Source organism: Nicotiana attenuata, unplaced genomic scaffold (genome assembly GCF_001879085.1).
Source record: "Nicotiana attenuata strain UT unplaced genomic scaffold, NIATTr2, whole genome shotgun sequence".
Taxonomy (NCBI): Eukaryota; Viridiplantae; Streptophyta; class Magnoliopsida; order Solanales; family Solanaceae; genus Nicotiana; species Nicotiana attenuata.
In genome coordinates this window covers 76,863-91,900 of record NW_017672688.1, presented here as the reverse complement: position 1 = coordinate 91,900, position 15,038 = coordinate 76,863, and the positions used below count along the sequence as shown (strand labels likewise).

General features: G+C 37.5%; 1 protein-coding gene across 1 annotated transcript; it reads right to left on the bottom strand.

The window, feature by feature from the left end:
• Nucleotides 1-10,875: 10,875 nt before the first annotated feature.
• On the bottom strand, nt 10,876-14,821 carry LOC109214124. Its single transcript, XM_019378013.1, has 6 exons — nt 14,631-14,821; nt 13,232-13,799; nt 12,928-13,137; nt 12,546-12,668; nt 11,250-12,436; nt 10,876-11,143 (listed from the first exon to the last, which is right to left on the bottom strand). The coding sequence occupies exons 1-6, from the start codon at nt 14,742-14,744 to the stop codon at nt 11,075-11,077; spliced, it is 2,271 nt and encodes a 756-aa protein (XP_019233558.1). The 5' UTR covers nt 14,745-14,821; the 3' UTR covers nt 10,876-11,074.
• Nucleotides 14,822-15,038: the final 217 nt, after the last annotated feature.

Sequence of the window (15,038 nt, the reverse complement as noted above, 5' to 3'; positions counted from 1 at the left end):
TTCCTTTTTTCCCTCTCCTCTTCTCTCTCCTTTTTTTTAACATCAAAATCCCTTAATCTACGCCCAAAATCTACATCATCTCTCTTCCCACCATTACCGATAACTTTATATTATTAAAAAATATTCTAAAATTTTATGATAATTGTAGGATAATTGTATCATAATTGTATTTGAATTATATTAGATACATCAATGCTTAAAACATAAATGTATCATACTTGTATCACAATCGTATCTAACTTGTATCTGGTATATTAATACTCAAAATAATACCTGATACAATACTAACAAAATAATATAAAATTATTTTATCATACTTGTGATATAAACTGTGAAATTCGTCATGAACGCACAACTGCTCGTAACAATATACAATGAATATACAATTATCATACATTTGTTATACAATTCGTGCAACAATTATGATACATATACAATTATAATACAATCACGATACATTTCTGAAAAATTGTGACACAATTATGATCTTCATCTTCTTCAAGTTTCAATTATAATTCTACACTAAAAATTTAATATAATCATATTATAATTGTATTACTATTGTATCGAGTATTATTTTGGTATTGATATATCATATACAAGTCACATATAATAAAGATTTTAGAAAGAAAGAAAACAAGATTAAAAACTTACCCACAACTTGATTCTAGAGCAATATTTCAAATTTCATTTGCATTATATCAATAAAGAAAATAGAGATTTTGGGTGATTAGTAAAAAAGAGAGAAATTGAATTTCAAAAGCTTTGGAAGAACAAAAAAATCTGCAATTTTTGGGGGGATAACAATGGGTAAGCAAGATTTCGGATAAAAGTGGGTAAACGAAATTTCTTTGTGTGAGTAAGAATAATTTTGGATAAGTTAAGAAAGAGAAGATGTTTTTGTAATTCTTTGGAAAAGGAAAGAATCTAAAATGTATGGGGAATTATTGTTGGGTGTCATATAACTGATAGGCTAGATTTAAGGGATTTTGAGTTTCTTTTTCTTTTTATGATTTTGTATATAACTAGTAAATATAGATATACAACGTAATTAATAAGGAACCTAAATAAATGTGATAAATAGGTTTCTATTATAGTATAGCTAGGTAAAAATCCCATATTAAAACTCCATTTTCTAATAACAAAACTCATTTAAGCCGTGACATTTATACCCATCTAACGAACGTAAAGATATATTGTACTGACATTACTGTTTTCTCTTTAAATATTATTCTATCTCAATTTTACACGTTTTTTTAATTTGAAATGATTCAAATAGTTTTAACTATTCTTTTTACCTCTCCCTCAAGATACCTTTTCGATTTTAAGTCTCATCTTGTTTTGAGATGTCGACTAGACCTTCCAAGTGGATTTTATATTAGAAAATGGAGTTAAAAGAATTTTATTATTTTGAAGGCGTCTATGGAGGCTAATATTTCAGTAGTTAGCCTTGAGAATGTGCTCTATGTTATCCCCATTGTCTGAGATCACATTTGATTGTGAAGATTAGACATGAAAGCATTTTAGAAAAATTAGACACATTTGCTTTGAAATATTTCTAAAATACTTGGATATCAAATTAATTTGGATATGATTCTTCACAAACAAGATAATTTGAGAAAGACTCAACAAATTAATTTTTATAAAATATAATCAGCAAAAGTATGCATTTGAGAATATTTTAGAGAATCAGAAAAACTTGTTTAGATCTCAAGAATGAAATTTGCTTAGAAGTTGGTTCAGTGACAAGATTCATGAAGCGGACGTGGATGTGAAGCTTGATACTCAAGTTATCCTGAGAAGGGGTAGTTTCAAGTATCTCGGGTCTATAATCCAAGGTGACAGGGAGATTGGCGTGGGGTCTCTCATTGTATTGATGCGGGGTGAATGAAATATAGGCTCGCATCCGGTGTTTTTGTGTGATAAAAATGTGCCACCAAGACTTAAGGGTAAGTTCTACAGAGTTGTGGTTAGACTTACTATGCTGTATGGGGCTAAGTGTTAGCCAGTTAGGAATACCATGAGAGATACAATTAGGAATGAAGTTATTCGGGACAAAGTGGGGTGGTCCCCGTGGAGGACAAGATGCGAGAGTTGAGACTGAGATGGTTCGGGCACGTAAAGAGGAGGAGTACAAAGAGTCTGGAACCGAAATGTTTGTCTTTTTGGACTCAAATACTTAATTAGGTGAAAAACAACTTAGTTACCAGAATATGTAAAACGCAGTAATGAACCACGTAAGGACGTTAAGGTAAAATATGGTTCATTACTGCGTTTTATATAAAACGTAGTATCAAACACGTTTTACATGGAAGCTGATAAGACGGCTATGTAAAGCGCGGTTCATTAACGCGTTTTATATAAAATACAGTATCAAAACGCGCTTTACATATATAAGTAATCGTCCCCTTCCCTTTTTTCCCAGTTCTGGACAGAACCCCCCCCCCCCCCCCATTAACTCGATAAAATCATCGAGTGGACCCCACCCGTCCCACAAAAACCAATCAAAGTTAGTCCCACATCCTAGCCAAGCCTTCTATTGTTGTGAGTTGCTCGTTTCAAAGTCAAATTTTCAATTCTTCAACTTTCCGAAAAACACAAATTGAGGTATTCCGATTTAGTTTATGTCGAAACCGTATAAATAATGCATATTAGTTGTTTTGAATGTGTTCCATGTTGTTTTGTATTTTTTTACGATTAAATTGGTATGTTATTTTTATCCGTACTAAGATATTAATGTTCTAAACAAATATGTAAAAATTACGAAATCGTTATTATTTGTTAATAAAGATATTAATAAATTATTATTACTGTTTTATATGTATATTTGTGGATCTTTTGTGATTAAAATGTAGTTATTGTGTTTTATCTGGTTTATATTATTTATTTGCTTAAAGACTAGTAATATAGTGCCCTTTTAGGGTAGTAAAATGTAATGCCTTTTAGCGTAGTAAAATGTAGTGCCTTTTAACGTAGTATAATGTAGTGTCTTTTAGCGTAATATAATGTAGTGCCTTTTAGCGTAGTATAATGTAGTGCCTTTCAGCGTAGTTTTCCTGTAGTTTAAGTATCTCTTATACTAAAAAGTACGTCAAGATAACTGATAGATCAAATACAAACTCTGTCCAAATTATAGTCAACATATAATTGGTACTACTGGACCGCAAATATCGAGCCTGGAACCCATATATGAATATTTAGTAATTAAATATTGTATAATTATAAAAATTAATTATTTGATTTACAAACAAACATATAAAATTATAAAACTAACATATAGAAGAATTCAGGATAAATTGGTGCTACTGGGCCGCAAATATCGAGCCTGGAACCCATATGTGAATATTTAATTTACAAAGTAACATATAAAATTATAATAAAACAAACACATACAAGAATTCAGGATATCTTGGTGCTACTGGGCCGCAAATATCGTGCCTGGAACCCATATTTGAATATTTACTTATAAAAATTAATTATCTAACTTATAAACTAACATATAAAATTATAATAAAACTAACACATACAAGAATTCAGGATATCTTGGTGCTACGGGCCGCAAATATCGAGCCTGGAACCCATATGTGAATATTTAGTAATTAAATATTGTATAATTGTAAAAATTTATTATTTAATTTACAAACAAACATATCAAATTATAAAACTAACATGTAAAATAATAAAACTAACACATAGAAGAATTTGGGATATCTTGGTGCTACTGGGCCGCAAATATCGAGCCTGGAACCCATATGTGAATATTTAATTATAAAAATTAATTATTTAATTTACAAACAAACATATCAAATTACAAAACTAACATGTAATTAATGTTGTTTAATTTACAGTAGACGACATGGAGGTGCCGCCTATTCATCCCGGACCTTCCAGCGATGAGCTACTGTCGTTACAGGGCGATCATAGGTCCGCCCACATATGGGAGGGAGAGTTACTGACCCATACTCTCCGCGTCAGGAGAGTGGTTGACATGTGGGACTTTCTGCATGACAGAGTTCTCCATCCCCGTGTAGTCACAGGATTTCTACAGGATTTTGGAGATCGAGCGATTGCAGCTCGATTGGTCTTCGGTCACGGCCCTGATAGAGCTGTGGCAACCGGAGACACACACATTCTACCTTCCCATTGGCGAAGCCAGCATCACACTGCAGGACGTGGAGATTTTATATGGGTTGCCCGTTAATGGACACCCCGTTGCTCTGCCTCCTGGCATGAGAGAGATGACACGTGTGCCTTACTTGGACATACTGCAGCGGCTCACTGCTTTCCGGCCAGAGGATGAGAATGTACTGGCTGGGACCAATCATTTTCCATTGACGACTATTCGACAGTGGTTGGAGGCATTGCATCCTGACATCGATGGCGATATACCGGATTATCATGTTGACCGGTATACGAGGTTGCTGCTACTCTTTATGTTTGGAGGGGTCTTGTTCCCGAACACTTCGGGGAACCTAGTCAGCTTGAGATTTTTTCAGCTGCTAGATGATTTACCCTAGTATAGTTGGGGTGTTGCTGTTCTCGGCTACTTGTACAAGGTAGATGTGCCGGGCGAGCATGGGCACCCAGCGTGACGTTGCTGGAGTTTTGCCGCTACTACAGCTGACAGCATATTGGAATACTCTTTTCATTTTAACATACCTAATAAAAATATATCTTAAATTTTACGTCAACTTTTTATGTTAGGTTTGGGCCTGGGAGCGGTTCCTGCAGTTATAGCCACCTCTACTACCATTAGATCCGGATGTACCACCTCCGTTGCTCCCTCTAGCTAGGAGGTGGGTTCTCCAGCGGGGACATACGCTTGAGTACGAGGCTCGACATAATCTCTCTTTGTGCAAGGATATCTTGGATTTGCTGGAAGGCGCACAGGTAAATGTATATCTAAGTTTACTTGTCATAGCTTCCAACACAAGTTGCCTATACTGACGTTTTCTATTCTTACTTAATAGTTCATCTGGACGCCATACAGCGACGCGTTGATAGCTGGCTTGCCCTGTTATTGCTCGGCCGACTGACTTATGTGGGGCTCTTCCGTCCCGTTGATCTGTCTTGATATTGTGGAACATCACGCCACCTAGCGGGTACTTCGCCAGTTTGGCAGGCCGCAGCTCCTACCGACACCGCCCACCTGGCAGACCACACATTACTAGCGGGATGATGGTACCAGGGTGGACCAAACCAGCTGAAGGACATTTACGACGGTCGTGTCCTGCTTGCGAGCATATGCCACATTTACGCGCATAAACGGTATCACCAACATCCATTTGGTTCCGTATACGCGTTCTCTTTTGCACTTGTAGCTTGCGCAAATAGTCCTTGTTACACAGCATTTTAAATGGTTCCGGCGGCCAATAATGCTCAGCACCCACTGGCTGCAACTGCCACTATATGTGTTTAAGTATGCAACAACATTGTATTTCCTATCAACATAGTTGGTTGCCCCTAAACCTGTATGTTGAAAGCACTTCATGGCATGTGAGCATGACATATGGTAGATGGTCCATTTCCCACATGAACACAACCTGCTGGCTTCATTTACGGTGTGTATATTATTCCCCCAGTGTTGATGGATAGCGGTGCAAACTTCAAAAACACCCCGGTCGTGATCATAATGTAAAATGAATGCCAATGTGCTTGCCTCCTGTATTTCTAAAATCTTTTCATCGGTATTGGAATAAATTCAACACCCCTTTCCATCAATTCCGATGCACCTCTATGCCTTTTAACAAACCTCTCCGCCATCTGTTTGAATGTCATTCGGACCATGGCAGTGACAGGCAATCCACGTACAGACTTCAATAACCCGTTGAAAGACTCCGACACATTTGTAGTCAGGGTTCCGCATCGTCTGCCACCATCAGCATGCAATGCCCACTTGTGAAGCTCATGTCGCATCAACCAATTATAGGCTCTTTCGTCTAACTGCCAGATCGATTCCATGTGCCTCCTGAATTTGCACTACTGGTGATCACTTGCAGCCATCCACATTAAATCATGCAAGTCCTTGTTGGGGTATTTCTTCTGGAAATTGGCCTTCAAGTTCCTCACACAGTAACGGTGGTATGCATAGGGTTCCTGCCATTCGGGCAAATGCTCTACAGAACTTAATATAGGGGTGTGCATTCGAATCGATTTATCGATAAATCGAATCGATTATTTGTTATCGGTTTATCGATTTATCGATTTCGAAATTTTTCTTATCGAGTTATCAATTTCGATTTCAATTTTGTCCTCTTCGGTTATCGGTTTATCGATAAACCGATAAGATATACTAAAAAGACAACTTTTTTTACCCTTATTCTATAATACCCTTTCCTTTACCCTAAGTCCCTAATCCTATTATTTCCTCTACCACATTTAAGTAATGATCATATTTAATGCTCAAGGGAATGAATTTCAAATTAATGGAAAATAAAATTAGCCGTGATGATGTATTTTTTTATACCGTTGGGGTGTTGGTGACATACATTTGATCCCTTACTTTAGTTTCGTTGCATGTGCTTGTTGACACAATTTTTATGTTATAAACGGTGTTCGTCTTATTTTAGCTTCTTTTTGTCCATATTAGTTAGGCATGTTAATAGCGATATACTTTCCGTGGAATTCCGTAAATTTTCTTATTGGTGTAATCGATAACCGAATCGATAAGTCCCAAAAATTGATAAATCGAAATCGAAAAAATCGAAACGATAACGATAAGCATATGTACAAATCGATAATCGATAAGTAATTATCGATAAGGGTCAAAATCAATTCGATAAATCGAATGCATACCCCTAACTTAATATACCACCATGCCGATCAGATATTAGACAAATACCTGAATATTGTTTGACGTGCTGCTTCAAGTGGTTCAAAAATAGCGTCCACGTCTCTTGGCTTTCATTGGCACAGATGGCAAAAGCTAGTGGAAATATTTGTCCATTGGCATCTACTGCAACGACGATCAACAACTTAATATCATACTTTCCATAGACATGAGTACAGTCTATGGAATTTACCGGACGGCAATGCACAAAACCATCAATTGCTGGTTTAAATGCCTAGAACACGTATCTGAATATATATTCCGGTATTCCTGCACTCTGCTCAAGCTTTCATTCAACAACAGTCCCGGGGTTAAAGTGTTTCAGTGCGGCCATGTACCTGAGTTGAGATGCAAATGACTTATCCCAATCACCATAAACAATTTCAAATGCACGTTTGCGTCCGAGATATGCCTTTCTTTTGATAATAGTACACCCATATCCTGGTGGATAGATGTAACACACTCTTTGATCTTGTACCTAATGGACACTTCAATGTGGGGAATCCGTTGAAGAGAAATCAAGTCAACATCCAAGTTGAAGTGATTCCCATTGAATGTGTCCATTTCACAATTGTGGGTGCCAATATATTTACCCACTTTCCACAACCTTGTTTCCTTCTTGGTCGCACGCAGCATCCAGTGACAACCGCGTAAACCATCTACGACAAACAACCTTGTATACCTCCGGACTTGACTCCCATACTATCATCTCACGACACTCTCTTACGCTGTACATTTTACAAGCCCTGGTTAGGCGAACTTTATCGGGAAAAACATGCCCTTTTCCAGCACTATTGGTCTAGACTCATCCCATATTGCTGTCTGAATTTCGTCAAGATCCCTTATGAGCGCATCCCCATCTGGCATGCTTGGCAAATTATCAAGGTAGGGAATATGCCTTGAATGAAACGACACGTGTGACTCGTACACTCTTGGTCTAACGGGAGGTGGAGCATGCTCCCTCGTCAGCTCAGGTTCGACATTCATTTCCTCCTCCTCATCACCCTCGTCAGGGAAGGGTGTGTCATCTCCAGACTCATCGGCATTGTTGTCATAATCACTATTATCTTCTTGACTCTGCGCATCTGCAAATCTCGAGTAAATACGTCGTCTACGGGCAACTGAGTGAGGTCAGGACCATCAAGTTGCTCGTTTTCACTGCACAAACAACAAACTAATAAGCTACTCAAATTGATAAATACTTTACAAATAGCTATATCACTTCATCACATACAAGTCGTAATGTGTTGGCATTCCATGATGGACATTATCCTGTTGATGATGACTCCCGGATGGACCACCGTGATCCAACACACCAAAACTACGCATATTTCAACTGGGCGAGTCATAACTTGTAAAATTCATATCTTGACGGTACCCCCTGTGGAATATATGAGTGTTAATACAAATTCAATACAACAAAAATAAACATCGTAACACAAAGGAAAATTGAAGTTTACCAGTCGTCTTGTGGATCATGTAAAGTAGGAGAGAAATTATTTCCTCGCTCCTCGTTCGCCCGTGGAGATAAGTTTAGATCCGGCCAAACTCTTTCATCCGGAACCTGTTGGGCTAAAACTGCTCCAGAGTAATCACCCGATGGTTAAGGGTTATCCGTGCTTTGCGCAACATCATTATTGCGAACGTCTTCAACCTTCACGTACATTTCCAATATTTTTATCAAAATAAGTTCCCGATATTCATCCGGATTCCCCAAAAAATTTCTCAGAGTTTCATCATCCTCGATGTTAAACTTAGCGTAACAAGCAACCCCTTGCGGAATCACAAAATACAGATATCTTCCGGTTATTTCAAGATTCACCGAACGTTTGCTCAACCTCATGTTATTGCATAACAACGATACCAGTCTATCGTACTCCATTGTAAGTGACAACTTAACATGACTCCGTAGAGATAAAATATAGCTCACTAAGTTATTCGCCACCACAACCTCACCCCTCCAATATAATGAAACCCTTACTTTTCGCTTTTCAGACATTATGAAAAAAGCTCGAGAATTTAACAACAAGAAAAATTTATCACGAAGTTGGAGTATTTCTGAATGATTTTTCTCAAAACCCTTAACGCCTTTAAATAAGGCATGCCCAATCCGGGGGGAGGGGGGTCGAATTTTTGGAAGTAAAACGCAGTTTAAAAGGGAGTTTTACATATTTGAATTATTGTTATGTTAGTTAAGCACATAAGAGTTATTGGTGGGCCCACAAAACATGTAAAATGCAGTATTAAAAGGCTTTTTATATAAAAATGCGTTATTAAAAAGTGTTTTATATAAAATGCAGTAATGAACCACGTTTTACCTTAATGTCCCAAATGGACATTAAGGTAAAACGTGGTTCATTACCGCATTTCATATATTTTGGTAACTAAATTTTTTCCCACCTAATTAAGTATTTTGAGTTCAAAAAGACTACATTTCGATTCCGGACTCGGAGTACAAATGCTCATTTTAGGAGGTGTGAGAGGTTTGCCATGGTGGGCCTGAGAAGAGGTAGAGGTAGGCCAAAGAAGTATTGGGGGGAGAGGTGATTAAACATCACATGGCGCTACTTCAGCTCACTGAGGACATGATCCAGGATAGAAGGGTATGGAGGTCGAGGATTATGGTAGAATGATAGTAGGTAGTTTAGAGTTCTTTTTATTTACTAGTAGTATAAGTAGCACTCTTGTATTTTCGTATTCTTTGATCTCTAGTATTTGCCTATAGTTTCGTTCACTTCGTGTATTGTATTTCCCTAATTGTTACTATTTGATGCTACTTTTTCTTTTTCGGCTTCCTTTTTCTCCCCTTTTTCCTTATCGTCTTTTGTTTCCCTCTTCTTCATCATCATAATCTTCTTCTTCCTTTTCACCTTTTCTTGAGCCGAGGATCTATCAGAAACAACTTCTCTGCCTCTTCAAATATGGGCAAGGTCTGGGATTATACAGGGTATGTTATTTTTGTTGTTGTTGTTGGGTAACTTTGTTATCCTAAACCAGATAAAAATAATTTTGGTAGGATAATCTCATAAGTTGGGTGACAATCTAAGGAATTTAGTCCTAGGCTAGGATTTTTTTTTCTTATTCGGGCAATCAAACGCATTAGTTTATATTTATTTTTAATCCCGCGCTAACCGTACACTGTATCATTTTATGTAGAATTTTGTGTTGTGATTATTTTTCCTAGTTAACATACTCACTCCGTTCTCTTTTACTTGTCCACTATACTAAAAATATATTTTCACTTTTACTTGTACCCTGTACTAAATCAAGAGAAAGACAATTTTTTCCCTGTTTTACTCTTATCATTAACTATTCATTCCCCAAAACTTTGAAAATACTAGTATTATTATTATGGGTAGAATTGTAAAATATGTATTTCATGTGCGTCAAGAGGGGACAACTAAAAAGTGAACGGAGGGAGTATATGAGAGGCCAAACTAGTGTTGTTGTTGGAATTTTTGCACAAAGTAGTCCAGAAATGGACCATTTGAAAGCTGTAAAGAAGTGTTATAAAAACCACTTGTGCCTTCTGTGTTTCGCCATACTGCCATGCCAAAACCTAGGATTACTAAGAATGTTCATATCAATCATTAGAATCGTGATGACTCAATCATTAGGATCGTGATACACGATTTGGATAACTCCGGTCTAATGGAAAATTTAAAACTTTTAAGTGACCATTCAGGATCTTTGCCAAGAGAAAATTGCAGCGACTTTACCAATATATGGAATATGCTAGATGAAAGATACCTCTCGTGGGGTCACAGGGGTGGAGCTAGAGACCGAGCTGCGGGTTTGGTCCAAACTCTGTATTTGTCTAAGAAAATTCATTTAATATGTACAAAACATTAATTTAGAATCCGCCTCTGCATGGGGATCATGTTTCTGTTCAGTTGGTATACTTAGGTTATTCAGTTTCACCAATTTGACAATAATCTAACAGTTACTATGTCCAACAAGAAGTTGTTGGTGAGGCAAGTTGATCACAACTATTCCGGTAATAGAAACAGCTCAAGTGACAAAGTGTTGTAATAAGAGAGGAAAACTAGAGAGAATTACTATCAGGTGGATCATTATAGAATACTTCATAAGTTTTCATAAATTCAAAGGAAGCATAAATAAGAGCGATCACAATTTTGATACATCTCTGAAGGGCAAACCAAGAAGGTTTGCAAGGCTAGTTAGTCTATCATTCGACTCTCTAAGTTCATGTGATCTATGGCAAAATGGTTTGCCTTGTAAGCCTCACTTCTCAGTTTCACCCGTCAAGCGATTTTCTGGAAGTGTCTGCAAAGCTGGTCTTGAACTTGCTACCTGCGAATGAAAAACACTTTAGTATACTCTCTTAACATTTAACAATTACCTGAAAAAGTACGACGGATTCACGAAATGAAAGGAATGAAGCAGGGATTTCTCTCACCTTAGTGTTAGTGCTATCCATTATTTTAGGATCTTTTGAAATATGCATCTCCTTCAACATTTTTGTAAGCTGCCTCAAGCTTAAATCTTGCAAAGATTGCTTACTGTTATTGACAGCATTGCTTTTGTTTTTCTTCAACTTCTCTTTTGTCAGGACGAATTTTCTGCCACTGTTATCTATATTCTCCTTGTCATCATGGATCTGAGCCACTTTTGTCGCTGCTGATGCTTTGCTCATGGATTTCTTCATTGGTGTCTTGCTTGAAGATATCTTCACTGGTGTCAAACAGCTTGTTTCAGAGATGAGAACCGGGTTCACTGTTGTCGAGGCAGACGGAATATGCACTGGTTCCAGTATCAAAGTGGAGACAGATTTTGAGGCAGCATTAGGTATAGGCGAAGCCACAGGGGAATGAGCAGCAGGATCCAAATCAGCCTGTGCATCATCAACTTCAAATTCTTTTATGGGTTCTTCTCCAGCAAATTCTATGTTAGCTTCTGAAACATCTTGCAGAAGATGAAGACCTTCACTCGCCTTAGCCTCCTTCTCACGGTTCAACTGCCCGAACAAATCCATATCAAGAACATCCAAGTTAGTTTCTGTATTAAAACTTTCAACTTCTCCCATTGATTTGGCATTAGGAACAAGAGAAACCAAGGGGAAAAGAGGAGCAGCAGCAGTATTATCCACATCAGCCTCATCATCGTCAACTTCAGATTTGTCCATCAGTTCGTCTCCAGGAAGTTCTACATTAGCTTCTGAAACATCTTTCAAACACTGAAGATTTCCACTAACATTTATCTCCCCCTTTTCTTTCTTGTGTTCCATCAACTCTCCTTCTCCTGCATCATCAGAATTAGATTCTGTTCCATCATCCACTTCACATTCATACATCTCATCATCATGGTTTTCCTCTACAACATTATCCTCCTCAAAATCAAAGATTTCGTCCCGGTGGGGTTGATTTTCTTGGGTCAACTGCTTGGACAAGGTCACGTTAGGGAAATCTAGGCTAGCCTTTGCATCATGACCCAAGTCCTGGGTTTTGTTCTGAATATCTTCATCTTTTGTTTCTTCCTCTCCATCATTCACTTCCTTTGCAGCAGATCCTTCTATTTGTTTATTTCCGTTCGCTTCGTTCATGGACTCAATTTGATTCTCATTCTCAGAGTTGAATGCATCAACAACTGCAAAATTGAGATATCATGTCATAAAGTGCTAAATGAAGATGATAACATTCTAACAAAAATGTGCAGTATGTCACAAGAGAAATACAAATAACTACTTTAGCCCTACCGCTATCTTCAAGGAGCTCAACGTCCATCATTTTAGAATGCAGACCCCCGGATTCCTCTTCGCCAGAAACCATTTGTATCCCGTTTTCAAGTACATTATCTTCTCTTGCATATACTTCAAGCCCTGCAACAGTTAATTTCCCTTAATGGCAGCAAAGCAAGGAGTAATTGGTTGGGACTAACGTGAAGAATGAGAAGTATATACAACAGTGACAGCGAATCAAGTAATTGTTAAAGGAGTACATGGATGAGCAGATAAATTGATTCTCATCATTCTTTTGTACTAAGAAGGGCAACTGATTTTATCACATATCAATATTCCAGGAGAACCAAAACTATTATAAGCATGAAATTCATGGTAATACCCTGAGAATAACACATACCATTGTTACTGTGATACACTACTTCTACCTCCAAGCCCTTTTCTGCTTCTTTGTTCAAGACATCAACTGCAAGGCTATCGGCACTTACTTCTTGAACACCAACTTCCACTTCCATTAAGTTTTCTACCAAGACATTTGAATCTTGAACTGATAAAATCTCTGAATCTTTATTGACATCCAAACTCTCTTCTGCTGCTTTCAAATCAATACCTGTGGAAATGTTGCAGTCAGAACTCAGAGAAAACAGCATCTTAACAAAGTATATCACAAAAGGGAGAAGGAAACTTATTATTTCTGATATTACCATTTCTATCTAATTCTTCATTCTCATGACTAGAATGCTGCTTAGAGTCCACCTCCAAATTTTCATCATCGTCTTCCGAATACGCATCATACGTAATGGTTCCCGATTTTTCGTTCTCTTGTGTGATTGATTCAGAGCTAGTTTTCCCAGCTAACCTAGTTGATCGACGGGTGCTATACACTTGCGTGACTGAACTCTTTGCCTTCACTTCTCTTCTTCGGCTAGTATGCCCAGCTGCTGGTGTCCTTGGAACCTCTTTCTTTTCCATCTCAACCTGATCACCAATGTGCTCATCCGATTCACATTCTTTCATCGAGGTTTCCAATTTTGAACGAACTGAAGTTGCTGCAGCCCTTCTTCTTCTGGTAGTTGGCAAGGCAGGAGTCTCAATCATCTCAACCTTTGCTTCATTGACAGCTTTGGCTGTTGTTCCTCTTGCTCTCCCGCTAGTCATAGTCGAGGTACGAGGTACACTCGCTGATACTTTTTCCGACTTTTCAGGAGACACCATGGACGAGTTTGCAGTTTCGGATTCACTTGGATTCAGGAACTCCTCAATACCATCGACCTGCAAATAAATGTGAAGCTCAATTCTCCTTCGGAAACAAAACATAAATATAAATTTGTCCAAATAGTTGTAAGCAGATGTAGGATAACTGATATTGAAGAATAAATCTTCAAATTTTAGTATAAGTAGTTTTGACGCTGATGCGGTTGGCAAACAATCCTTAACAGGCTTTATCAAAATTACACATAATGCAGTATGAGTTTAAGTTTTGTGAACAGACGGTGTAGAAATATTTACATAATCAGGTTATTTATTAGCTAATTATTGGTAAATCTCTTGATAAGTACTACTAATTGGTAGTCTAATAAAAATGACTATTACATTACATTTTAAAAAACACTGCCTGTGTACTTAATCTCTGCAATAAAATCTATAGAAAGCAGTTTCAACATTGAATCAGAGATGACAAGTCAATAAATGGAGTGGAAATATGAACTTTAACCTTCATGCATAATTAATCGTAAAAAAGCAGAATTCTACATACAGAGTTTCCAAAAAAAACTATCAAGGATCAATGCACACGAAATACCAGCTGGCAACAACTTTAATTTGCATAAGTCAAATATTAATGGATCTAACTAAGGTCTCAAATCTCAATCCTAATTTTATTTGTCAGCTACATGAATCGAATACATCTTAAATCTACAGTTCAATAACTAAACTGAAAACAAGCACTCACATTTTTTGTTTTTGCTATTCAGCTAGCCCTAGACAGATCAATTTTGCAACCCTATTTATCTTCATTTTCATTAATTTTCGACGAACTCATCAAAATCCAGTAAGCACAAGAGCTTATCATGAGTATTTTCGAAGTTCGATTAAAATACTTACAGTTTTGAGAGAAGCGAGCGCATCAGCCATGGCGACATTTGTGATGTTAGCTGGGATTTTGTTCTTCTTACAAAGAGCTTGGAGCTCTCTCCTTGTGAGGCTGTGGAAATCCATTAGAATTGTCACTGGAAAAGATTGAAGATCGATGTGATGTTTTGATTATGGTGAAACCTAGGTACTACTTTTGGGCGTTTTCTGAATGAGAGGGATGGGACAGGTGAGGGACATATATATACTTGAAAAGGTGACCGTTGGAGCGGAGATTCAAATTTTGAACTTTTTCTTTTTAGTTAATTCCATATGGGCCTTGCTTAGATTCTTCTAGAAATTTCGGAGCCCAAACCACAGAATAAATGGGCCCTGATGTTTTTGTGTCCAATAAGCCCGCCTACTGAAGAAAAGAGGCCG